This window comes from Emys orbicularis, chromosome 7 (genome assembly GCF_028017835.1).
Source record: "Emys orbicularis isolate rEmyOrb1 chromosome 7, rEmyOrb1.hap1, whole genome shotgun sequence".
NCBI classification, from domain to species: domain Eukaryota; kingdom Metazoa; phylum Chordata; order Testudines; family Emydidae; genus Emys; species Emys orbicularis.
In genome coordinates, this window is record NC_088689.1 from 86952126 (window position 1) to 86979928 (window position 27803).

Below are 27803 nucleotides of genomic sequence, written 5' to 3' on the forward strand. Positions count from 1 at the left end.
GGCGCAGGGGCAGGGCAAGCAGGCAGGGAGCCTGCCCTGCCCCCGGTGCTCATCAGGCCTGAGCCGCTCTAGGTAAACACTAGGGGAGGGCAGGGAGGGGGCCGCGAGGAGCTTGTGGGCTGCAGAAAATAACCTTGTGGGCCGCATGTTTGAGACCCCTGGTCTATAGCCTATGGTATGCAGAAAGTCAGACTAGATCATCCTAATGGTACCTTCTGACCTTAAAAATATATAAACCTGTGAAAATACTCCACTGCTGCTATAAAAGGCTTCTAAGGGCTTGTCTTCATATGAAAGTTAATTTGGGTAAATTAGGGTGTGAATTTTAAAGTGGATTAACTATTCCCAATTAACTCCAGGTGTGGATGCAAGTAGATTAAGCTAATGCAGGATAAGGCACTGATCTAGAATAAAAGCATCTGCCCATGGAGTTAGTCAGGTATAGCTATTCTGGAATAACACTCTGTGTAGATGAGCTCTGATTTGCATATAAATTAGGAAATGTCTTAGCTTTCTGATCTGGAACTTATATATAAAGTATTTTTCTATATGTATTAGACTGGAAAAACAGCTGAAACTATGTAAAAGCTTTTATTTTATTTTTTTGGAAGGCATATCAGTTCTCCCTGTGTTCTGATTTATTTCCATAAAGGTCACAATTGCCCAGCATTTATGCAAAATGCATATAATTCCTGGTCAGCATTTGGTGGAAGATATGGTCAAGACCAAAACACTGTGGACGTTGTCTGGGCATCAGCTGACGTTTAATGATCAGATAAAGGTATCACAACATCGTACTAGGTACCAGGTTGCTGTTTTCACATGGTACTGGGACAAAGGCCTAAAGCTATATCCCTGACACACTTTCATGCTAGAATCCTTTCTTCCTTATTCTGCCAAGTTTCGACCAGTTTAGGACTTAGTTTGTTCCATAATATAATAATCAAATCACAGAGTAGATGATCTATTATGTCTTCTATTACATCTCCTTGTCAATACAATATTGATTGTTCCCTACCTGCAGTTTGTTCTATATGCTATGCATCCAGTTTTAAATAACCCAAGCAATGGACCTTCCCCTACTTCCCCTCTATTCAGCATAAATTATCCTTTGCTTCATCCCATTACTCCTAGATAGACCCAAACAATTTTCTGGCCTCCTTAGCTCTTCCCCTTCAGAAACTTATACCTGGAAAAGGTACTTCCCCTTATTTGTTTTTAACATCTTCATATTACATTCTCTTAATCTTTCCTTGTAAATCTACCCCAACAGCTTTGTGATCATTTTTGCTGCTTTTCTCTGAAGCTTCTCTATCTATATTGTCCTTGAATTGAGATGCCTAGAACAGTGTGTTGTCTAGGAGATGAGGTCTCACCAGTTTTGTGTACAGTTATAGGGAAATTACAGCCTGCCTGGTTCTAGATTATAGCAGATCCTAACAACACCCCTTGCACCAGACTCTGTGGTGTGCTTCCTGAGAGGCACAGTACAGAAGGCCTAGCTAGGCACGGAGGGAAAGGTGTCTTTCAGCATCATTTAGAGCAACCCCAGAGGCTGACAGTACTCACAGTAGCCTGACTTGCTGCCTATGGGCTTTTGTGCAGCCCAGAATTTCTCTGGTCTCTCACCATCCTAGGCCTGGCTCCCAGCATGCCCCTTTGCAGGAGTCTGCAAGCAGAACATACACCAGGTGTGCATTCCCTCAGGGGCAGCTCTCTTTTATTGCCCCTGTGCACTGCTAGGGTGGTATAAAGAGGCAGGTGGAAGGGCCAGAATCTGGCCCCTAATTTTTAAAATAGTCAATGTTTTTTTTAAATAATCTGTGTATCCGATAAGAGACGCTTTCCCCTGTTATCAACAGTGTACACAATACATATGTCCCTGCTGGTGAAAGTAGTAAGTCTGCCTTCAAAATGCTTGTCCTGTGGGCTAGTAGCTGACAAATTCTGAACATTTTCCCTTCCAGTCACCCCTTTTCATTGTACAAAATAGATTTTAATGATTCTTCTCTAGTATCTGGGATTTTTTGGGGGGAGGAGGGCAGGGTGGGGCCATGTTTGGTTTGTTTCCCACCATCCATTGTCTTCTCTTCATCCTGCACCTTTGCCATGTGGACTTGCACAGCTGGCCAAGGGACATTAGTATGTTTCCTCCCCCAATTTCCCAGCCTTGACCTTGGGTCTGGGCTTTGATATATGCAGGGTACTCAGAAGGGCAAAGCGGTGTTGGCGGCTGTGGAATCTGACCTGTGCTTTTCAAGGATAATTATTTTGTTTACTCAGGAGTCTTTGATTTGGAAAGTCTTCCCTTCCTCTTCCTTAGTTGTGTCCAAAGCTCTTAGTGGTGTGAACTGGAGTTCAGAGCAGACAGGAGCTATTCAAGAAATGTATAGTACAATGAAAAACACAGGAGAATGTGGCTGCGCCTGTTTGGTGTTGGACATGACATTTCTGAATGACCCTGGAGTGTTAAGTTGCACTTTATGCTCAGTGCAGTAGCTGTAGGCATTGTTTGTAGAAAGAATATACAATAGTAGTAATATCTTGTAGTAAGATGAGACTGATTGCTTTGGCCATATTGCAGTGACCTTTCTCTGGCATCTGGGGCAAATGAAGGTGATAGCCAGGTCTTATGTTCCAAAGATGCCCCTAGATCCTGCTGCTCCCATGCCCAGGAACATGCAAGCAGGCACAGTCCCTCCTGATGTGTGGTCAATCCAGGCTACAGCATGTTTCTGCTGAACTCATCCTTGTATGATGTAGAGCTGGGTCCTGACCAGAACTCTAGTTCTAAACTGGGGCAAGTCTAATTCTGAACTTCATGGCTTGATCCCATCTTGGTAATGGGGCTTAACCAGACCTCCAGATCCAAACACCCCACAACTCAAAGATTGTGTCCAAGTATCACAGCTTGGAGCGGTCCCTAGTATGATCTTTATTTATCTTTTCCCTAATAACCCCAGGTAAGCTCATGGCCATATTGTTACAGAAGCAGGAATTGAATCAAATGAAGTTTTACAGATATATACTCAGAGATCCCTTTGATATATTTTTCATAATGAAATAATCCTGTATTATTATCCCAGTCCTATACCAAGAGCTTTAGGTATCAAGACTTGCCAGGGGAACTGTATACCATCATTCAGTCGAACATACCAGCATCCAATGGAATTATACATATTGTTAACACTCTAAGGAAAAAAACCAGCTTTCTCAACCTTGGAAATCCACAGGTACATTGAACATTCCTTTTTCTTCTGTCCTTTGAAGGATATGATACACAGTTTATAGAAATATAGTCCAAAGGGTAATCGTCTTAAATCAATGGGGCATTTGTTTCATGTATAATGTTATATGTTTTGTTTTCTGTTTCTGACTAATCCAGTTCACTTGGTTTCAGAGCACCGTTAAGAAGTAACAACAATCACTCCAAGAGCTGGTTGCAGACTCAGGAGTGAGGGTTGTGCTGGCTTTTGTATAACTAGAGAATTTTAACCTCAGCAGTATAAGTCCTAATAATGGATGAGATAGAAGCTGAGTTATGCAAAATGAGTGAAAGTTTTTCAACAAATATTAAAACCAAGATTTTTTTCATGAGGGGCAATTCTGTCCCCATCACATTTCACTTTCCCATGAGACTGAATTATATAAATGGCGGTGTTTGCATTGAAAGCATGCCGCCCAAAAAGGAAATAATACAAATTTAGATTTTTGCATTTTGAAGCCACTCTTGTAAGGAAGGGCTGTCTTTTGGTTAAGGTTTTGGACTGAGATTCTAGAGTTTTGGATTCAATTCTTCGTAATGCCACAGACGTTTTCTCCCCTAGCTGGAAGTAGTATTTTTGCTGCTGCCACTGCACGTATGCCTGTGTGTGTTTATATTGTGTTCATAGACAAGGACTGAATTCTTCACTGCCCTGCACTTTGTGTACCCATTTACACCCTTGCCAAGTAGATGTAAAATGCTGCCACTCTGCTTTGGTAGTGTTTGGGTAGCAACCTATACTCAGTTTGCACAGATGTAAATGATTCACGTAGGGTGCAGGGCAGTGTAGAATCATGCCCATGGAAATGTGTGTATCCTATTTTACAAAGTGGCTAGACTAGAAAGCAGTTATGTGTACAAATATCTTGCTTTCTGCTCCTCTCATTGCGTCACATCAGTTGTGTAGAGCCCTGTGGCTTTATACAGGGTCCATTGTGTCCTTCATTGACATTTAAGAATATCCCTGCATTGCCACTTAAGTTACTTCTTTTCATTTTCTTGTGTACTGTAGCAGGGTTTAAAGGGTACAGTACTAAAAGAGAGAGCCTTGTAACCTGATCCATCTCCCACTGAAATCGGTGAGAGCTGAACTGAGTCTTACATACACAGGTGCTCAACTGCCTCATGGAATAAGCATGTTCCTAGAGACACACGGATAAATGCATGGTAGCTTTGTGCTAACAGCTGTCACTGCTGCTTAGCATGCAATTAACCGGATAGCAGGGCTGGCCCAGCACCCTTCCCTCGGCACGTACACCTACCAGCTCCTCAGATAAAACTGTGGCATCAACCACAGTAGCCCCTGCTGCAGCATGCTTGATGGAACCCGGAGAGACCAAGGATTGGGGGTATCCATTAAAGCTGAGATGAAGCAAGAACGATGCTTTGAAAGGAGAGTTTTTTTTCATCCCCACATCTCATGAGTGGAAAACAAGAAGCCTTGAGAGAGCGCAGTGTCAGTTATTGCCTTGTCAGGAGCAGAAGGCACAGGAGGACCATGATAATACTGGTAGCTAGTGTCATGGTCCTACCATGATAAGCACTGCCTTACTGCAGCTGGTAGATCTGGCCAGCCTGCACCCAAGCAGCAGTGTTCGAAAGTGGTGACATTCTGTATGCTGCAGAGCGTGGAAAGACACTGCTTTGTCTGAAACTGCAGGACACAGAGAGCTTTCTCAGCAGATGAGCTTTTTCCATGCACCTTTGGACACTTCCTTCCCATTGTGACACTGTGCCATGAAGAATAATGATGACAAGTTATTTTCTGCAGTGTTATCTCTAGAAACATGTTTGTATCAGCCCTGGTTGTTGGTTGTGCAGCACTTTCTGCTGACTAGTGTGCTAATTCCAGGAACTTTCACAGGGCAGTAATCCCATGAAAGGGACACTCTTTCAGTGTAGACTTTGACTTTCTGGAATGCCATCAATTATTATTTATTAGTTGTATTACCGTAGAGCATAGGAGCCACGGTCATGCCCCAGGACCCTATGGTGCTAAGTGCTGTACAAACACAGAACCAAATCTTGGTTATTGTTTTCCTTGCACATTGTCCTTTTAGTGTTTTAAAAAAGCACTATAACTGTTATCGACATAACAAAAATGTCTGCACAGACAACCCTACCAAAACAAAGGGCACTAGTTTTTCTTTGTTTTCAGGTGTGTGCATGCATGTAATTTCCCCCCCTGCTCTGGGTCTATCTGCTCTGTTCTCATATGCAGGTAGTATAGAGGGATCTTGTTTTCAAAATACAGGCGAGCAGGATTCTTGTGCACTGCCATTCACTGCCTACATACAAGAACAGAGCTGATTTTGGATAAGCTGGGAAAAGCATATGGTTCTATCTTTGCAGAGCTGATGAGCACATGTTAGCTCCCACTAAGGTCAGTCTGCAAAAGGCAGTCTCATGCATTGAAAGCAGTGGGAGCTACAAATGTGCATGGTGCCTCTGAAGATTGGGTCTGTTGTGTGCAGGAGAGAATCTCAGATCTAAACTACATCAGTCTAGGTTGCTGTTGGGTCAACCAGTTATGGCAGATTTTTTTTTAAAATACAATGGGATCTACAGTATTCTATGACTTCCCTAGCGCACAACTTGCAAGTTTTGAAACAAAGGATGCTCTAGTTCTTGCCCTGACCTCACTTGAATCCCATCCATTCTTTCCCCTTTCCTTTTATCTCTGCTTGCAGAAAACCATTGGGGAGATCCTTGCTTCAATGGAGATCTTCAGTCGATTTGAAACTATCCTGGAGGTGAGGGTGTTTCAGTCTGCCCCTCAGGAAAGTACAGTATGGGGGACTGTGAATGTTTGCTGTGTTACAGCTGTAGCATTCTCTCAGGAAACAGGATAGCTGTTTGCACTGAAAAACTGCATTTAAAAAAAATTGCTTCAGTAGCTTGACTTTCTGTAGTTGACATTTTTGCAATGTCACCACTTTTATTTTGCTTACTTTATAAGAAAACTTAGTGCAGGTGAAAAGTGCTGGATTGACATCCTGGGGACAAAAGTCTTCTCTTTATCCATAGAACAGGTACAGCACAGTCAGCTACAGTTCAAGCTTCCCCACCAACGCACTTCACACCTGAACCAAAGGGGGCCACATCTAGGAGAGAGAAGAGAGTAGATTCTCCATGGTTCATTCAGTCCATGGCCTCTCTGCTGTGACTGCTAATGAAAGCCTTGATTGTGTTGTGGACACCTGCCCACTAGGAACTGGATTGAAACCACTGTTTCATTTTATACAGACACTTAAACACAAATAGTTTGAAGATGATAATCCCCTGAGGCCCCTGTCCATGAGCCAGGTTTCACCTGGTGGCCTACAAGGGAAATGTTCCATATCCTGTTGTTAGTCCCCTGAGCCGTCCAACCCCCCTGTAGTGTTACACTCTGAAATGTTTTGCAGCATTCCTGTTTTTAGGGGTCCATTCCATCAGTTACTGTTCATTTGCAAACTGCATTAAACACATCTTGGAATAGAGCTTTTATTCTGTTTTTCTCCCTCTAGTTGTATTCAGATAGAGCGGTTAGTCTGTGTATATGTATTCTTGTTTGTGAAAAGCTCCAATGAGAAAGCATTAGTGAAATGCCAGTTGCTTACAGGAGCTCTGTTTAAACTGTTGTTATGACTGTTTTCTGCCAATAGCTTCTTTGGCTCAGCTGTTTTGCTAGGACAGAGTCCTGTCTGTCTATATTAGGACTTTATGCTGCTGCTCATCACAGCAGACTCAGCATTTTCAGTATATGTTTATTAGCAGTAGCAAAGTCCCTAGTGGACTACAGGGCCTCTCTGAATCTTCTCCCTTTCTTACAGCCCTTCTTTCACTAACTCATCTTTGTTTTAGACTAAGAAGTTTCATTCCACTGCTGTTTAATATTTGCAGAACTGTGGCCTGCCTTCGATACTGGATGGACCAGGACCCTTCACTGTGTTTGTGCCAAGCAACAATGGAGTGGATAAGTTAAGAGATGGGAGGCTTATTTATCTTTTTACAGAGGTGAGATTTCATCAGTGTTTCGGATGAATTCATTTTGTGACATTAGGTTTCATGAGACAGGCTTGTGTCAAAGGGGGTATGCTCAGTTAGTTAGACCAAAATGGTATTGGCAAACTCAGAATTTTATGCAAAGACTCAAATGCGTGTGATGATCTTATCTCAGCTGGAAGTTGCTCTTTCCATATTTGAGCAAAGTATGTCCCACTTCCTGTAATACTCCAGAAGGAAGCTCTGTTTTTGTGACCAGCAATGGCAAACATATCACAAGTTTGGTTATATTGTTAAATGCAGATTTTTTTAAAAAATTACCTTTCAAGTAAAGATACTGTAAAAATCCACATACAATTCAAATTCACTGGTTACCAGAATGCTTTATTTCAGTTCCCTCTTCTTTGTGCCGAATGCCAAGAGAGAGCATCTACTTATTGTCATTATTATCTCCATTTCCCTCCCCAGGGGATAAATAAGCTTCAGGAGCTTGTGAAACATCATATCTACACTGGAGCAGGGGTAAGGCATCTTGTTTCTAGTGTATTGGAGTCCTTTGGCCAGCATATAATTAAACACTGACTTGTGTTCAGTTCTTCAGTGTCCCTCTAGCTACCTCTTCAGTGCTTAGGCTTCCCACAGAGGAAGAGAGAGAGATGTGACAGAGGCCCTGAGGCAGCAAAGCATTTAAGCATGTGAGTCATCCCACTGACTTCAATGGGTCTACTCACATGCTTAAAGTTAATCGTGTCTAAGTGCTTGGCTGGATCAGGGCCCTAATGATAAAGCCCTTAGTTTCTTGGGCAGGCGGCGGCAGGGGATTGGGGGGGGGGGAGAGAGGGGGTTGTTTTCTTTAACACTTTATCATTAAAATGAAAATATTACTCCACAAAAAAGCTATGAGACACAAATGGTTAGTTTTTTCCTTCATTTTCAAAAGGTTAATTAGGCGTTTCCAAAGTTTGCCATTAAGATTTATAAACAAGGCAATGTTAAGAGCAATATGTTTGTCCCTTTTGGGTCAAATTCACCCCGGTGTTAAATGCATTGAAATTAGTGGATTCATACTAGGGATGACTGTCGTGTAATGCATTCCCTTGTGTAGTCTAATATTTCCAAAAAGATCCAGGCTTTTTCCCTTCTGTTCTAGATGTTTTTACATATAATTTGGGACTTGTGAAAGGTGTCAGATTGCCAGTTCTGGAGCCCTTTACCCACATAACTGGTAGAGCACAGATAGTGGCGTGTCCACTCCAACATGCCTCAATCTCGACCTGGCGGGAGGTCAGCCTCCAGGCCCACTTAAAAAGAACAGGAGTACTTGTGTTCAGTTTCTAGATTAGGCATATTTGCTGAGATTGCCAACAAAGGAACCAGTTAATACCAGTTTTGTTAATGGATTTTGTGCTATGGACACCTGCCCACTAGAAACTGGACTGAGATCCACCAAACTCACTGCACATAGGCCACTGAATGGCTGCCAGTCTATGGTAACTTTTTGACCATTCTGAATCATAGATATTGGCAACCAGTGCTTGAATCATCCAGGCTCAAAATATCTGATTTTATATAAATAAAAAAAATTAAATATATTCTTTTTGAAAAAAATCAGCCTGTTTTAAAATTAAATTTGAAATTATTGCTACCTATATTAAGGCCTAAATTTACTATAATCTATTAAAATAATTATAATAAATAAAAAATGCTACATTAATAAGCCCTCCTCAAATTGTAATGAGTTAAAGGGAGCTGTTTTTAAAATTATATTTAGAATCAGTGGGTAACCATCTTTAATTTTTGACGTTGGCTCAGGCTTTAAGTATGTGACAGTGTCAGGTATTAAGCATTTTTTTCATTTTCAGTCTTTACAATGGAGCAAATGCTGGTGTTTACATTTTTCTAAATGTCAGTTGAGGAAACAGATTGGGAGTCAAAAAAGCTTCTTTTCCTCTTCCAGTCTGAGTAAAACAAGGTGTGAGAAGATGAGATCTACTGGTTCTAAAAACATGCAGGACACGATGTCCAGAAACAATCAGTTCAATTCACTAGCTAACTTAGTTTTAAGAGGAAAACATTGTCAAACTTATTTTTCTTATGTATCCAGCACATTTAAGAGAGTTTTGTTTAACTAATAATAAACAATTTTAAAATGCTGGTTTTATGCATTTTTAAATGAATTCCAATTTCCGACCAAATGCAGCATGAAACAAATCACAAGCAAAAAGTTAACCATCTAGGACAGAGGTGGGCAAACTATGGCCTGCAGGCCACATCTGGCCCGCGGGACCCTCCTGCCCGGCCCCTGAGCTCCTGGCCCGGGAGGCTAGCCCCCCTGACCCTCCCCTGTTGTTCCCCCTCCTGCGCAGCCTCAGCTCACCCCGCCGCCGGCGCAATGCTCTGGGCGTCAGGGCTGCGAGCTCCTGGGGCAGCACAGCTGCAGAGCCGGGGCCTGACCCGGTGCTCTGTGCTGCGCGGTGCCTGGCTGTCTCCAGCTGGGCGGCCGCCAGTCACCAGTGCTCTGGGCAGTGCAGAAAGGGGGCAGGGGAGTTCAGGGTGGTGGTCACGGGGGTGGGGGAGTGGATAGGAGTCGGGGCGGTCAGAGGGCGGGGAACAGGGGGGTTGAATGGGGGCAGGGGCCTCAGGGGGCAGTCAGGAAGGAGAGGGTGGGTTCGCTGGGGCGGCAGGGGGCAATCGGGGCAGGGGTTCCAGGGGCAGTCAGGGGACAGGGAGAAGGAGTGGGTGGATGGGGCAAGGGTCCTGGTGGGGCAGTCAGGAATGAGAGGAGGGGTTGGATGGGGTGGCGGGGGACAGTCAGGGGCAGGGGTTCCAGGATGGTCAGGGGACAGGGAGCAGGGTGGGGGGTGGATGGGGCAGAGGTGCCGGGGGGCATCGGGGGCGAGAAGCAGGGGGAAGGGGGGCACGGAGGCCAGGCCATGCCTGGCTGTTTGGGGAGGCACAGCGTCCCCTAACCGGCCCTCCATACAAATTTCCGAAACCCGATGCAGACCTCAGGCCAAAAAGTTTGCCCGCCCCTGATCTGACATCATAAAAAAAATGTAAAAATTAAGATTCTAAGTAACAGTATAATTGCTTAAATAAATGTGTATTAGTTATAGTGTTATCTTTCAGGTTAGCAAAAAGGACCAAATTTAGTGGAAAGGCTGTATTTAGTTACAATATAGAGCTTACATGGTGCACAGACCTTGTGCTAGTGCTCTGCTCAGGGGTGAATTTCACCTGGTGAGAACATACCCCCTTTTGTTTGTGTTTTTTCTTTATTTATTTTTTGTCTAGCACAACTAACACCCATACTTCATCAGCTCAGATAAGGCCTGGTCCAAAGCATATATAAGTCAATGGGAAAATTTCCATTGACTTCACTGGCTCTTGATCAGTACCTAATTCCTTGATGTGAGTTTACTTTTAGTTGTCTGATCCTGCAGACATTAAAAGTGTTGATTTATATCATAGGCGAGCTGTTAACATGAGGTTCTTAGCTACCTCCTTTTATTCTTTACTTTTTATAAACCTGTCCAGGTTAAGAACAGAGCTGTGCAAACGACAACCATTTTCCAACATGATTTGTGCTACAGCAGCCTGGTCTCTCTGTTCAGGGAAGCCTATTATTGTTATGTTTTGCAAACATATACTAGACCAGTGGTTCTCAACCAGGGGTACGTGTACCCCTGGAGGTACGCAGAGGTCTTCCAAGGGTACATCAGCTCATCTAGATATTTGCCTAGTTTTACAACAGGCTAGATAAAAAGCACTAGCAAAGTCAGTACAAACTAAAATGTCATACAGACAATGACTGGTTTATACTGCTCTGTATACTACACACTGAAATGTAAGTACAATATTTATATTCTAATTGATTTATAATTATAGGGTAAAATGAGAAGGTCAGCAATTTTTCAGTAAGTGTGCTGTGACTTTTTTTGTATTTTTTTTGTCTAATTTTTGTAAGCAAGTCGTTTTTAAGTGAGGTGAAACCTGGAGGTACTCAAGACAAATCAGACTCCTGAAAGGGGTATACTAGTCCAGAAAGGTTGAGTCTGGCTCTGGGCCATTTCCTCCCCCCCCCGCCCCGGAAGCGCAGGCCCCCAAAGGTACCTCCCGCACTCCTCCAGCAGCAGCCCCCTGAGACACACCCCCCCCCAAGGTTTAGTCAGGAGTATTTATAGTATAAGTCATGGACAGGTCACGGGCCGTGAATTTTTGTTTATTGCCTGTGACCTGTTGATGACTTTTACTAAAAATACCTATGACTAAATCATAGCCTTAGTCATGTGTGTATTTTGCAGAGGAAAGTTTAAATATTAGTCAACTCTTCAAAGCTGGTTTAGGGAGAGAATGTGTAGTGATTCTGAAATACATACAACTCTCTCTCCTCCTCCAGTTTGTTTTTCATAGCATTGTCTCCTTTTTATGTATATATATTTCAGGTGACTGTAGAGAAGCTGACAACGATGCCACAGATTATAACCATGGCAAACCAGATACTTACCATCAATATCACTGAAGATGTAAGCGCCACATGCTAGATATGGGCTGAAACCAAACCCGAAATATAAACACTCAAAACTTTGGTTCTGGATGTGACAGGTTGGATCACAGAAAGCTCTTTGGGGCTGCCAACTGATGTGCCAAGACTACTTCTGCCCCTACCTTCCCTGCCAGCTTGGGACTCCAGCACCCTGTCTTGTTGAGCTAGACACGCCAGTCTGCTCCAACACAGACCCAGGGTCTGAACCACGTGCCCCAAAGCTGCAGACTTAACTGAAAGCAACTTAAGAAGTGTTCCTGTCTTTAAACACTCAGATGCCCAACTCCCAATGGGGTCCAAACCCCAAATAAATCCGTTTTACCTTGTATAAAGCTTATACAGGGTAAACTCATAAATTGTTTGCCCTCTATAACACTGATAGAGAGATATGCACAGCTGTTTGCCCCCCCCCCCAGGTATTGATACATACTCTGGGTTAATTAATAAGTAAAAAGTTATTTTATTAAATACAGAAAGTAGGATTTAAGTGCTTCCAAGTACTAACGGACAGAACAAAGTGAATTACCAAGTAAAATAAAAAAACACGCAAGTCTGAGTCTAATACAGTAAGAAAACTGAATACAGACAAAATCCCACCCTCAGTGGTGTTCCAGTAAGCTTCCTTTTACAGACTAGTCTCCTTCTAGTCTGGGTCCAGCAATCACTCACACCCACTGTAGTTACTGTCCTTTGTTCCAGTTTCTTTCAGGTATCCTTGGGGGTGGAGAGGCTCTCTTGAGCCAGCTGAAGACAAAATGGAGGGGTCTCCCAGGGGTTTAAGTAGACTCTCTCTTGTGGGTGGAGACCCCCTCCTCTCTCCTATGCAAAGTCCAGCTCCAAGATGGAGTTTGAGTCACATGGGCAAGTCACATGTCCATGGATGACCCAGTTTACAGGAAGCAGCCATTCTTTACATGCTACCCTGAACGTCCTCAGGTAGACTTCTTATGTGGATTGGAGCTTTCCAAGATTCATTGTCCTTTAAGTGTTTCTTGATTGGACACTTAATTTGCACATTCCTTTCTCAAGAAGCTGGCCAAATGCTTTACTAAGGCTGCTTAGAAATCAAGCAAGTACACAGCCAATATTCATAACTTCGAATACAACATGACACATGCATACAAATAGGATGAATAGATTCAGTAGATCATAACCTTTACAGAGATATGTTACATGGCATATGTAGCATAAAACATATTCCAGTTATGTCATATATATACATTCATAAGCATATTTCCATGAAGCCTTATGGGGTGCACCGTCACACTGGAACAGGACTTTATGACTCAGGCCAACTCTGCTATGTCTTCTGCTTAATAAACTAGATTTATTTAAAGCTATTATGCATTCTCCCCTCCTGTCCCATGCATGACTTCCACTAGGAAAGATGGATATTGTGTGGCTGATATTGAAGAGACTGCCTATTGTAATTTACCAGCATGTCTCCTTACATTGTTTGAGTGGGAATGACTTAGGGTATTGATTTTGTTTTGGGGTATTTTTTGGAACAGGGGAGAATTCTGTTGGATGATTCTGGGATTCCCTTAAACAAGAGGGACATTGTGGCATCAAATGGAATCATTCATACCTTGGATGGCATCTTCATTCCTCCTTCAATAATCCCCATTCTGCCTCAGAGGTGCAATGAAGAACAGCACAAAATCATAGCAGTAAGTCAAGTTTTTCCATTCTTCCCCCAATGGGTGTGTAGCAAGGTGAAGACTCACCGCTGTGGCGCCTCCTGCTGGTCGTCTTGGGAATTAGCTCTCCAGCATATGGAGCGCCCTCTGCAGGCCGGTGTCTCACCTGCCGCTGGCTCCGTGTCCCTCCCGAACCCCGGTGCCCTTTACCTCAGGGTTCTGCCCAGCAGTACCCCCACACTCTGGGTCTCCCCTCCCAGGGGAACCCCCAACCCTCTAAAGCCACCTTGCCTCAGTGGCTACTGCCAGTCATCATCTAGCCCCCTCTCACTGGGACAAACTGCAGTCTGTAATGGCCACTCATAGTTGGCAAGGGGATTGGTCCTGCTGCCTCTGCCTATCCCCAGGCTTGCATCTCTGTAGCCCCAGTACCTTTGTAGGCCTTCAACAAGGCCTCAGCCTCGGGGTTTACCAGGCTGGAACTCCCAAGCTCCTGTTGCCCTTCCCCAACATTGCTCTACCTCAGGTACCTTGCTCTCAGGCAGCTAGCCCTTCCTATTCCAGGGCTAGAGTGAGACTCCTCCAGCTCCTGGCCCCCAGCCCTCTTATAAGGCCAGCTGGGCCCTGATTGAACTGGCCACAGCTGTGGCTGCTTCCCCAATCAGCCTAGCTTGGCTGCTTTTAACCCCTGTTCTCCACTACAGGGTGCTATAGAAAAACCTAAGATAGACTATATTTGAGCACAGAAGGTATGTCTGTGTATTCTCACACTGTGAATTAAATTCACCCCCATTATGATCCCTGACACTAGACTGCCTCCATAGATAGCCAGTGTATGTGCTGTGAGCATTTCTTCTGCTAATGCTTCCACACTCTCTTGCTGGGAAGTCAGCTGTTTTCTCTTGGTTTTTTTGACAAAAGACTTAGAGCAGCACTTTTTTCCTCCTACCCAAGATATCCATGATTCAGAAAGGAGTTTAGCTCTTCAGAGGGCTGCTATTTGGGAATTGTTTGAGATGCAATCCTTCCTGTTTATACCAGAGCTACCAACCAGTTTGATAATGCTTGATCACCTGACTCTGAACTTCTGTCTCCTATTAGTTCGGACTGGGAAGCAGCAAGAGCTTCTGCTCAGTCACAGCTGTTTGAGTAGTTGCTACAAAAGCCAAATTATATTTATTTATTTATGCAAACTAAATCTTTTGAAATGCCCTTTGGCTTTGCAATGCCTATTGATGGCACTTTTTCAAAGAGGCTGGCTGCTGTCCCGTTGAAGTCACTGCAGGAACACACAGAGACGCAGCAAGTGCTGATCCTACAATGAAAGGCATGCATCTCCCTCCTCCCACACAGCAAACCTCTCCAGCATCCCTCATTTAGTCCCAAATTCCCTACGTTCCACACAAATTTGGTGCCCTGTCACTTCTATTGTTGAAATTTATTTACATCTGAAATGAAGACTCACTGCACTGAGGCTACAGAAAGAGTCATTTACACTGAAGGAAGGAGCTTCACAACATATTAAATTTCCTTCATGAATAGTTTTTTTTGTGCCCCTTATTCTGGGTATTTTTTCACACACAGTGTCCCACATTTGGGCCAGAGCTGGTTCATGTGTATGCTTCACAGAAGCCAATGGACCCGTCACAGGTCTGAGGTCCACTTGTGTGCATCTCAGTGCTGGATTGAGGCCCCAGTAATAGCCCAGAAGTGACGTAAGAGTCCACAGTACTTCTGAGTGTCATGAGACCTAAAGCATTAACTGTAAATCACAGCTTCCAACACAGCTACAAACAATATCTACTAGCCAAAGCCCCGAGAGGTTTGTCATCACACAGAGATGTACCTGTGTAAAAACCAGCACTTTGAGATGTGAGCAGTACCCACAGAAATTATCTGGGAAACATTTTTTCTTTAAATGAAAAACTCACCTTGTTCCTGAACCTTTACTTCTTAAAACTTCTTTGGTCAGATTTCTTATTATGGCAAAAAAAAAAGTGTCATAAGCAATATTTCTGTATTGTTCATGTATGAGCATAAAGTGGGGTTATGTTTGAGTGTGTATAAATGTAAATACTCTCATGGGAAGGACTTTTCTTCTCTTGGTTTTATAACAGGGCTCTTGTGTTGATTGTGGGGCCCTGAACACCAGCGTTTGCCCACCTCACAGCACAAAAATGGTAAATACCTTGTTGTTTGTTTGTATTATTGTAACCCTTCTGCCCATCTAAGTTGGCAGCAACAAGGGCCGGGTTCTGCGTCTAGGGGTTCCGTTTCAATAACACAATGCAAAACCGGCTCGAGCCCCCACCCAGTGACCTGGGACAATTACATACCACCCCCTGGGTACCTCTAAGAGGCAATACTTCCCCTCTCGCAAGCACGGAGTCTGAGTGTAGCAGAAAATGTTTAATATCATGAGGTAAACGACATCAGCATAAAATTGGAAAAACACCACAAACAGGATTCATAACACAAACCATGAGCAAAACCCACCCCAGCAAATTGGGCTGTGTCCTTTCCCTTTGGTTCTTGAATCCAGCAACCCAAAAATCACCCAGAGTCCCCAAAGTCCAACACCCCCAAAGTCTCTTGGGTCCAGCAACCACCCAAAGTCTCTGTCCCTGGTCAGTGCAGCCCCAGAGTAAAGGGGGGGGGGGCACACAGGGTGTTAAGGTGCACCTTACGTGATCCGAGGCTGGCCAGCCGTCTGTTTCCCTGTGGGGTTCCGCCGCAGCCTTCACCACAAGCCAGTCCACTTTCCTGCCATCCCACGAACCGCTCCGCTCACCGACCTGTGAGCTGTTCCAGCCGTCCCCACAAACAGCTCCGCTCGCCGTTCCTTGGGCCACTCCAACCGGCCCCGCAAGGCTCCGCGCCGCTCGCTGCTCCTCCAGTCGTCCCCACAAATTGCTCCGCCAGCTGCTGAGCAATATAGCTTCAGGCTCCCCCACTAGTTAACACAGCACTCAGTGATCTCAGCTCTTAATAACTTTAGCTCTTTTATGATTTCAGCTCTTAGCAATTTCAGCTCATAGTATAGTAGGGGAGCCCCAGTGCTGGTGCACCATTGGCCCAAAGTGAATTCAGCTCAGCAGCCTGTAACTAGACTCCTAATGGAATTAAAGTTAGCTCTAACATTCAACAGTGGAGAGAGGAGGTGGTGCAAGTGGTGTTTCAAACCCTCAGAGGGGGCCCACACCATCAGGTACAAATACCTGTCCCCATCCTCTCTCAATTCACTGGGGTTTGTAACCCATGCCCCTTGTCAAGCAAGTGCTACTTGGTAATGGTGAAGGACTTACTCAGTCCTTCTGTCATGCAACAGTTCCACTGGCCTTGATTCACAGAATCAGGGTAACAAAACTTTATTCTTCCTGCCCCAATAACAGAGAAACTGGGGATCCCACACCAGCCAAAGAAACCACTTTCAGTTGCTGTTGTTTCATGCCAGGCGAGTGGGTGTGCCTATGCAAACAAGATTAGCCCCTGGAGTTCTTTTCCACACTCGCCATAATTCACCACCAGATGTCAGGGTAGAGCTCATCCTGACTCTGCTTACATTATAATAACACTATTGTGCTAGACACTGTACAGATACATAGTAAGAGTGCTGATCTCTCAAAGAGCTTACAATCTAAATAGACAAGACAGACAACAGGTGGGAGGGGAAACTGAGGCACAGTGAGGGGAAGTGACTTGCTCAATGTCACAAAGCAAGTCAGTGACAAAGCCAGGAGTGTAACCCAGGTCTCCTTGGTCCTAGATCAGGGCTTAATCCACTGGTTTATGCTGCCTCTGGTTCTGAAGTGTGCAGAACCCGATCACTGGAATGACATGAAGCATTGTGTGTGTTAAGTGAAACTAGACTTTTAACACCCTGACTCCACCGGAGACAGAACCTTTACTATCAGCCGGATCATTGTCATCCTGCCCTTTTCAATGTGCTAATCAACTGCCACTCAAAGGAATCACCAACCTTGATTCTACCAAAACCATGTTGCTGTTCCTTTAGTGTAGTGGTTTTCAAAGTTCAGGTCGTGACCCAGTACTGGGTCGCGGAATGCAAGGCACTGGTTTGCCTTGCTCATCACCCAGGGTCCATGGCAGCCAGCCAGTAAAAAATAGTAGTCCCTACGTGTTCTGACACCGCGCTGCGCCCTGGAAGCAGCCAGCATCAGGTCCAGCTCATAGGCCACGGGGCTCCGCAGGCTGCCCCTGCCCCGAGCACCGGCTCCACATGGCCAATGGGAGCTGGGGGGGACGATACCTGTGGGCCTCCACCTAGGAGCTGGACTTGCTGGCCGCTTCCAGGGCGCAGCGCGGTCCGCAGTGCCACGACAGGCAGGAAGCCTACCTCTGCACCCCAGCTGCGCTGCTGACCGGGAGCCGCCGGAGGTAAGCCCACGCCCCAATCCCCTGCCCCAGCCCTGAGCCTCCCCCCAAACCTGGAGCCCCCCATCCCTGGCTCCACCCCAGAGCCCACACTCCCAGCCTAGAGCTCTGACCCCTCCGGCACCTCAACCCCCTGCCCCAGCCCTGAGCCTCCCCCAAACCCGGAGCCTCCTCCTGCACCCCAAACTGCTCATCCCCGGCCCCACCCCAGAGCCGTGACCCCCTCCCACACCCCAAGCCCTAGCCCAGAGCTCCTTCCCACACCCTGAACCCCTCATTCCTGGCCACACCCCACAACCCTTACCCCCACACCCCAACCCTCTGCCCCAGCCCTGAGCCTCCTCCCACACCTCAAACCCCTCATCCCCGGCTCCGTTGGATCATGGGCATCAACAATTTTCTTCAATTGGGTCACCAGAAAAAAAGTTTTAAACCCACTGCTCTAGTGGAAACATGCACATGTTGTATCTTGGTCACTGGAAAGATGCAGCAAACCTGTTGTGCGGTGGGTCACTTGTCTAGCCCAGTTCTTGGTGGGTGGAACATAGCTCACTTTTGGTTCAGGCAGCCTGACTGGCACATGTTGAGTCTGCCAGGCTGAGATGAGTCCGCACGTGGCTCTGACCGGCAGAGTGGCTAGAGGTTGTCTAAAGCAGGTTGGAAGTGGTTGCTGCTTGGGTGTCGCTGATGGGTGTTCCTGCCAGGTGAGGTCAACTCTTGTTTTGTTGTTGAAGGTGGAGTTCGGTCCCATCAGATCTGCTGTTGATTCCAATGTGTTGAGTCACAAATTTATTCTGACTTCTACCTAGTTGCAGCTATGTGAACTGTTTTGCTCCTAGTAGAGGGACAAATCCTGCAGTCCTTAGTCCAACTCCCACTAGAGTTAATTTTGCATGAGTTAAGGGTGTAAGACCAATCTCAGACTGGGCACCCTGAGAAAACAAGAAAAATATAGGGTGAGATATTCTAAAGACCCTATTTCATTTAAAAAATAACTTGGAGACTTAATTATTTGCACAGCTCTTGTCCTGATTTTTCAGGGTGCTGGCCATACTGAAAAGTTGAAAAACATATTTGTTTTGAGTCGAACAAAACATTTTTTTCAACCTGAAACTAAACGTTTCTGTTTCGGTTTTGAACAGTTAAAACTTTTTTAAAAATAAAATTGAAGAAAATGTTACCCACAGTCTCCAGCAGCTATCGTCTTACTCCTGCTCTGAGACAGCAGAATCTTGCTTCCCAGCTGTGGACAAAGACCATCAGAAACGGTCATGCTGCTGTGGGTAGGTTTTGCTCCCAGGATACAAAGTGCTTGGCTAAGATTTTCAAAACTAGTGAGTGATTTTCGGTGGCTCAATATTTAGGTGCCCACATTCTGAAACCTTAAAGGGGTCTGATTTTCAGAAAAGCCCCTTTTAGGTATCTCAACTTGGACATCTAAAAATGGAGCCACCCAAACTCACTAGTCACTTCTGAAAACTTTGGCCCTGAGTTTGCACTCTAACGGTAACTGGTGAAGTTAGAGGCATTGTGGGCTAAGTTCATCCCAGAACAACTCCTCTGAAGTCACTAGAGTTACCCCAGTGATTATTTCCACCTCTCAGCTCTTTCTCTTTATGGGAGTGATAGCAAGTTAACTTGCTCCCATCATGTGCATTGTTGGCTTGTTAACCAAACAATATAGAGACTTGTTTGTGACCCAATTTTTAAGTAACTGCATAGTTCTGACTTAGCACAAGCTGTGTGATCAGAACAGATGGCCATCGTTAGGGTCTGATTTATGGACTCTTGTGAGGCAGAGGAAGCAGTTGTATGCCTTCCAGTACAATAGGGTCTCCATAATGATATCTAGTTCACCTTGACACTCTCATGAACTTCCTCAGCTCAATGATAGACAGTTACCCTTTGCAGCAAGGGGCAGGGGAAAAAGCATGAATATAGCTGTTGTGCTGATGACTTGTTTCATTTCTGAAGGCTCAGGAGATCTATCCAAGTGAATGTGTCTACGTCCATGATCCATTAGGCTTGAACGTCCTGAAGAAGGGCTGTGCCAGGTACTGCAATCAAACCATTCTGGTAAGTGTGATGTACAGTAAGCAAGGGCACATTCTAATTCAAGGGAGCTTAACTTGGCTTCTCCTGGCTTAGCTAGAGGAGAGTATTTTGCCTTGAACCGGGTGGTTCCCAATTGGAGTACAAGTGGCAGGGGGGAGGAAGTGCTCCCACACTAAGGGTTTGTTTACCCTGCAGTTGGTAGTTGTGATTGCAGCATGTGTAGATGTACCGGAGCTAGCTTTGAGCTAATCTAATTTAAGTAACAATAGCCGTGAAGCATGGGTGGTGGCACAGCTAGCTCCACCCACTCAGGCTCCTGGGAATATACTCAGGTCAGTGGCTACCTCCTATGCTACCGTGGCTTCATTGCTTTTGTCACTGGCTCGTCCATGTCAAAGCTAGCTCAGATATGTCTAAACAAGCTTCCGTCACATCTCCCAACTGCAGGATAGACACACTTCATGCCAGGGGTATGATTCCCAGCTCAAGGAGACAAACCCGCACTAGCACTGATCCAGTTAACATGCTAAAAATTGTGTGTAGCCGCAGCAGCACCAGCAGTGGGAAGGGCTAGCTGCCCCCAATGCACACCCAGCTGAAGCCATAGATACATACTCAGGGCAGCTGGCTTCTACTGCTCATGCTGCTGTGGGTATGCTATTTTTAGCATGCCAACTCAATCAGACCTAGTGCGAGTATGTCTCCTTGAGCTGAGAATCACCCCCTCCCCCACTCAAAGTGTACCTATATCCTGCATCCTGTCACTGGACTGGGGGTGGACTGCACTAACTGGGGAAGTTCCCGCCTAGGGGTAAATATTTAGCAAAACATGTGAGGATTGATCTGCATGACTCCCCGGTTAAGTGCTGATTGAAGCTGCGTGGCTAAATCTACACGAGCCACCTTGAATGTGACAGGCTGAGGTGGAGGAAACACCATAACAGAGAGCATGGTGTTTACGACAGCTCCTCTTCTATCACAGAGCCCCACGCATGTCTCAAAGGAAACAGAGTGCAATTAGAGAGTGCACATTAAGCTTGCAGAGTGATCGTATCCTGTTGTTGAAACCCTATCAGGTGTTTTGGGAAACAGCCTCGTCCTGGCTAGAGATGTCATGCTGCTTGCAAGTAGGGTGACCAGACAGCAAATGTGAAAAATCAGGACAGGGGGTGGGGGGTAATAGGAGCCTATATAAGAAAAAGACCCAACAATCGGGACTGTCCCTATAAAATCGGGACATCTGGTCACCCTACTTGCAAGTGATCAGTCATCAGGGAGCCAAGCGTACACACTGACGTGCGACCTTGTGAAATGTTTGCCTTCCATTTGTTGTGCTTCTGTTAGCAAACCACATCAGCTCTCTGGAGCAACCCAGCAGGAGCAGTTGCCTTCCTAAATGATTCAGCTTTTGGCAGGGATGGACAAAGGGCAGACATGGCCCAGAACAATCAAAAATACAGGGCCTCAAAATCCAGCTCATGGGCAGGAGGGGAGGGAAGTAGGTTTTGCTAGGGGAAAAAAACCTGGTTGGGTGTGGTAAGAGGGTATTGCTGGGGGGGTGGGGAAATCGAGGTGTGGGGGATATTGGAGGCATAGTTCAGAATCCAGGTCAAATAGTCCTTTTGATTAATCCACCGCCACTGGAAGAGCTGAATTTAATACTTGCAAACGGAGAATGGCAGACTTGTAGTCTGAGCACTGAGAGGAACAAGAGAAAAAGATCTGAGTTCAGACCAAATACGTGTTGTATGGTGTTTAATACACTAAGCTTCTCCACACGGTGTACCAATGTTATGTCTTTTTCAGAAACCTGGGTGCTGCAAAGGATTCTTTGGTCCTGACTGTACGCCATGCCCTGGTGGATTCTCCAATCCATGCTACGGCAGAGGGAATGTAAGTGCACCAGAACCCACTATGTTGGACCCATGGTTGGACTATGCTAGCCTTTTCAAACTCCTAGTGGGAAGCTGGGGAGTTTGGTCATGTGCATCTAATTGGGAGTGTTTACCAGGAATTCACATTCTTTGCACTAAACATGGAAATTATCAGTGGCTTGTGCTCAACTTTGCAAAGGGCAAAGAAACAGAACGCACAAAGCTTGGGTATAGACAAAGGATGGGAAGGACATAATCTTAATTCTGTTACTCTTGCTCTCCATCTTAAAGGGTGGATACATCTTGTCTTTGCTTCTTTCTTTCTCTGCCTCTTTCTCTCCTGACAAGAGGCATATTTACAGTCTAGAGAAAGTAAGAACAGTGTCTGTGCTGTACATAGCTATTGATTTCTGTATACTACACCTTTAAATGTGAGAGGTCTGCCTGTCTGGCCAGGGAGCAAGCTTGTGAGAAAATTAAAGACAGACAATCTTACAGATGGGGAGCGAGGCATTTCTTTCTGTCTCCTGGAGATAGATAACAAAATCATAGCTACGCACACCACAATGTCTTGTACTGAGATTAATGCCTCTTCTAGGATTTATACCATTGTAACTCGGAGCAAAATGTGTCCAATATAGGGTGACCAGACGTCCCGATAAAATCCGGACCGTCCCGATATTGAGGCGTTTGTCCCGCCTCCCGACCAATGTTTGGGACACAATCTGTTCCAATATTTTGCGGACTCCCCCTCCCCCCCCGCCCATGTGTCCCGATATTTTCTTCCTCTCATCTGGTCACCCTAGTCCAATAGCTACCACTCGTACCATAACTAACTCACATTACATGCATATATGACTGTATACAAGTTGTTAATGCCCTGCGCAGAAGTGAAGTACTACATGTTGTATTTGCAAGGCAAGTTATGGCTGCTGTTGGAACTAAACGTAACATTTCCAGGCTGTTGTGCTTTCAAATCTCACTATAATGTTTCATTCATTGAGCGTCTTTTTTCACAATAACAGTGTAAATCTGGGTGCATAACAGATATCACAGTGTGACATACAATAGGCAGGGATAACTTTTCTCTCTCTTGTGGAAGAAGACTCGATCAAGGCTATGGATTAATATATATTCAGGGCTGATCCTTCTAAACAAAATAACCCTCAGAGCCAAATTCCATGGGAAGAACAATGTGTGCTCATCTGCTGCAATTCCAAATGGTATTTGTCAGTGTGTAACTCTGGGGCTCAAATACAAAATATTACAAGGCATTTGGTTTGGCACTAGCTCTGTTGGAACTGACTACTATGCAGTCTTTTCTATTACCACTACCAACGTTTTTTGTTTTTATCCTGAATGTACGGGAAATAACTCACGTCATCACTACACACTCATCTTATTCCCACTGGACACAGGTCACCCGGTTTACGTAAAGTAGAAGCAGACTTGAAACTTCATCCAAAACTTGAGCTGAATCTTTTCTGATATTTGAAAAAATTTGGTCTGTTTTTCTCTTCCACTTTGCATGTGCTTCCTGCTGCAGCTGGGACCAAAAGCAGAAGCTCCAAAAAAATCATGTGTGTGTTCACATGACATTTCCAGCCCAGTTTTGCAGACCCAAGAGGTCTGAATAAACATCTGAACTTTCAGCTGCTATCTCAATTTAACTACCATTTTAATGTTCAGCTTCTTTGCTTCTGGTCACCAGGACCATGTTAGCCTGTGTGGTTTTTTCTTGCTCCTAAAATGTTTTACAATCCTCCACGCTTTTCTGGAACCTGCGAGGTTTCCCTTACTAGACATGAATGTCTCTGTCAGGTATATTTTCCCTCCACCTTGTTCATGTCAGTTTTCTTTTTGCTTTCCTTCCAGTGTAGTGATGGGCTGCAAGGGAATGGCAACTGTCTCTGCTTTGAGGGTTTCAAAGGAATAGCCTGCCACATCTGCTCAAACCCAAACAAGCACGGGGAGAACTGTGATGAAGGTCTGTAATTCCTCAAGAAAGCAACCCTGATGGGTAACAGGAAATGCAAGGCAGTAAACTGAGCAAAGTGGGCGGGGGAATGTAGGCATGGACCCTTTCCTAACAGGGAGCTCTATGGACTAGTTTCACAAGGTAGGCCCTTCATTTGGGTCATTTCATGCTGGAGTAGACAAAGCACGAATCAATGTCTGGCAGATGGAGATGGGCTCAACTGAAAAATTCAGATCCAGATTTTGGAATCCCCCCAGCAGTGTTTGAAGGTGTTTGGATCCATCTCGGTCAGGGGGGAATGACCCAATAAATCTTTCCCATCTCTAAGTGCTCTGAGGGCCTGGAGTCCAATGACTGAAGATAAAATGATGTCATCCTTGCTTACCAGCCCCAGATAGGGTGTAACTCTGATGGCTTTGAATGTCCATTTCAGTTAGCTCCCCCACCCATAATGATAAGAACATCTTGCCACATCCTTGGTTGATGTAAATTAGCGTGACTGCATTGAAATCAATGGAGCTACATTGACTTATGCCAGATGAGGATCTGCTCAATTAGGCATATTTTCAGGAAAAGCAGAAATATCTCCCAGGTGACTTCTAAGAATTGAGAACTAATCTGACAGTCATTTGGTTTGAGAAGAGATTGCAAGAGAAATTTGAAAATTTAAAAGGTGCTCTCTCTGCAGGAGTTTGCCAACTGACCAGGCAACTGTTTCTTCTCCATGCGTTTGACAGATTGCGGTTGCATCCATGGAATTTGTGATAACAGGCCAGGCAGCAGGGGAAAGTGCCAGTCCCGTTCATGTAAGGATGGCTATACAGGGGAATTCTGTGACAGGACTTCTCAGAACTGTGGCCCGACTGCATCTCAGTATTGTCACCGGAACGCAGTCTGCAGCCTCAACAACACAGCAAGGTTATTATGTACATAGTAGGGGGCGGGGTACACTGGGGCAAGGGCTGTGTCACTGTGCGTGTTTGTACAGCAGCTTGCACAGTGGGGCTCCAGTAATATAAATAGATGTAGCCAGCTCTGTGCATTGGTGAGTATGTGGTTGCGTATGCCATGTAGACATCTACGCCACAGGAAATCACAGCATCAAAGAATGTCCTCACCATGTTAAAGATGTGCAATCCTCTCCATACTCATTGCTGAATTTTAATGGGGCAGTGCTAGCAGACACCCTCTGCCTCGCTGCCGTTCTGTGCTTGGGAATTCACGTCTTTTTGTGCTTGGTTTTTAAGGTGCATCTGTACTGATGGCTATGAAGGGGATGGGTTTTCCTGCCTGCCCATTGATATTTGTAGGAAGCCGGAACGAGGAGGCTGTTCAGAAAATGTGAGTGGATAACATGGAAGAAACATTAGCTACTGGCAAGAGCGGGGCTCCAGGATTCAGGAGATCTGTTCCCAGATCTGCCACTGACTTGTGTGGCCTAGGACACATTATTTGACCTGCTTATGCCTCAGTTTCCCCTTCTGTAAGATGGTGGTGTTGTGAGGTATAATGAATTAATGTTTGTAAAGCACATTGATGCCTGTGGATGGACAGTGCTACAGTAGAGCAAAGCATACTCATGATTTTTAAACTTCAGTGTGGGGACTGCATCTAGGTCATATAAAGGGAAAGCAGATGGGAGTGGGGCAAATGAAGGATGGGTCTCTTTAAGAAGGGACAGCTGCCTCAAATCTTTGATTTGTTACCTATGAGCTCTTTTGCCTGTGTCAAGCTGGAATGTCCTGGAGAGATCTTCCTCTCCCTTATGGAAAATTTAATTCAGTAGTGACTAATGTCCCTCTTATAGAATTCTATTGGATGGCTCAGAACACCTATAGAAAGGGTCTCATTCTCTATGAAATCCTATGTAATTTTAGAGTAATTGTCTATAGAACCCTTTTGGTTTCATCCCTATTAGTACAAATCTATAGGATTTCTCCATGGAAGTGTTTCTGTCCTCTCCCCCCCACCCCCCCTCCCCTCGACTTTGGAACAATTAGAGACTGGTCCCAGAGAATCCATCCCGGGTTTTATGCAAGACCAGTGTATGGAGACAATAAAAACAGACCAGCCCACCCCCTAAATCTGAGTCTTTTGGAGAGGTTGAAAAGTCTGCATTCCACAGATCTAAAAGAAGCCAGAAGTGGAAAAGCCATAACATCATGAGGGAGTTCCTCCTGCATCATTTGCAGCTTAGCTGGCAATGGGAAGTGCATGAAATCTAACAAGAGCACCTGTTCTCATAAGATTCGCAACCCAATTTTGTGAAACTAAAGATCTGGATGGTTTGAGCAAGAATCTGTTTAATTGTTCATTTGAAGGTGTTCAGATACTGCAGTGATGGGGACTATCTAAATATCTAGATAGAAACCCACACTTAGGGTGACCGGATAGCAAGTGTGAAAAATCGGGACGGGGGTGGGGGATAATAGGAGTCTATATAGGAAAAAGCCCCAAATATCAGGACTGTCCCTATAAAATCGGGACATCTGGTCACCCTACCCACACTTCTGAGATTTGTCCCTGGTTACACGTTAGAGTGGTGAAGTGTAGGAGTGAAACTGTGGAGAGTTGCGGAAGGAATTGCAATGGATAAAGAGTTTTTTTCCGAAACTATACAAAGTCTTTCTGCCTCTCTTCCAGTTGGTTTTTAATCAGTATTATTTTGGAAACCAAGTTTATTGTACCCTGTTTTGGGAGCTAGTCAGCTGCTATTGTCCATGGGTAATTGGGTGGTACCAGAGCAGGTGGGAGAAGTATTCCAAGACCCATTCACCTATTACAGGGACTGTTTATTATTATTTTTGTAATTTGCTGATGAATAGCGCTATATAACAGCCGGATATTATGATGATGCTGTTACACATCTGCAGCCTCCTGGGATTTTGCAGCTGTAGGTGTAATGCTGCCCTGGGGCTGGGTCATTGGCAGTGGGTTTGAACTTGGGTCCTCTGGATCATAAATACGTGACCGCTACTGCTTGAACCAGGGCTTTAGCAGACTCCTCAACCTCTGTCTGTGGCTCAGCCACCACTAGACAGGGAGAGAGCACCACACAGACTGTACTCAGCGCTTTGCAGCAACAGCAGGGATAAAATTCTCATCCTCCTCCAAAACCCGTCTCCTACTGCTTGAGCTCAAGGTGAATCTCTGTTAGCAGTGTAGGGCTTATGACACACAACTGAGCAGCTCTAATTCTACCCAATTGGGGGATACTGTTAAACATGTGTATTAGCCAGTTCATTATATTACTTCCTGGGAAGGATTCCCATCCTCAATGGTTTTATTTTAATTTTTTTTCATTTAAGTGTAATTTGCCTTTCTCCTCTCCCCCACAGGCCATATGTACCAGTACAGGCCCTGGTACTGCTACCTGTCAGTGTAACAAGGGCTGGACTGGGGATGGAAAAGCCTGTGTTGCTATAGATAACTGTGTGCTGGAGACAAGAGGGGGCTGCCACATGAATGCAGACTGCAGCTTTGTTGGACCTGGACAGGTATGTTCAGCACTAACTGGTCCATCGCTGAGATTTATGGACACTTGCTATGTACACCACACTGTAGCAGTCTGAAATTCCTAGGAGCAGCAATTCTTGTTGCTCCAGGAACGTCAGCAGCAAGGCCTACTCGACTGGTGTGTCTGAAAGGAATTGGCTTCCATTAAATCAGCAAAATTTAGTCCTTACACAGTATGATTCAATGAAATACTAGTAACCAATAAAAACCTGAGAATTCTTTGAATAGCAAGGACTACGTTTAATAACTATTTTTTTATTTAACGCGCTCCCCACAGACACCTCTCTAGCAATCCTTCCCCATACACAGCATTGCACAACTAGTCAAGGGCATCATGGGGGTAGCTCATTCTCCTGAAGCATCAGGTGTAGGCCACTGCCAGAAGCACAGCTTCATGGGCTGTTGGTCTTTCCTGCCACAGGGAGTTCTGGGTTCCTGTGTTCTGTAATTTCTGGTTTCAGACAACTGATATGTGGAGGTAGGTTTGGGGAGTGTTAAAATATAAAATAAATACATCAAATAGCCACAGCAGTTAAAGCGGCCATCC

At 45.0% G+C, this 27803-nt stretch overlaps 1 protein-coding gene across 1 annotated transcript in view; it reads left to right on the forward strand.

Annotated features, from left to right (window-relative positions):
- STAB1 (stabilin 1) overlaps positions 1–27803 on the forward strand; it is a 109708-nt gene that overhangs the window by 22905 nt on the left and 59000 nt on the right. Inside the window, exons 12-25 of the mRNA XM_065407955.1 lie at positions 653–781; positions 3087–3233; positions 5956–6018; positions 7151–7264; positions 7721–7774; positions 11698–11778; positions 13310–13468; positions 15556–15618; positions 19808–19909; positions 21695–21781; positions 23638–23749; positions 24478–24658; positions 24988–25081; positions 27079–27237. Of these exons, the coding sequence (XP_065264027.1) occupies positions 653–781; positions 3087–3233; positions 5956–6018; positions 7151–7264; positions 7721–7774; positions 11698–11778; positions 13310–13468; positions 15556–15618; positions 19808–19909; positions 21695–21781; positions 23638–23749; positions 24478–24658; positions 24988–25081; positions 27079–27237 (1545 nt within the window). The remainder of the gene's footprint in view (positions 1–652; positions 782–3086; positions 3234–5955; positions 6019–7150; positions 7265–7720; positions 7775–11697; positions 11779–13309; positions 13469–15555; positions 15619–19807; positions 19910–21694; positions 21782–23637; positions 23750–24477; positions 24659–24987; positions 25082–27078; positions 27238–27803) is intronic.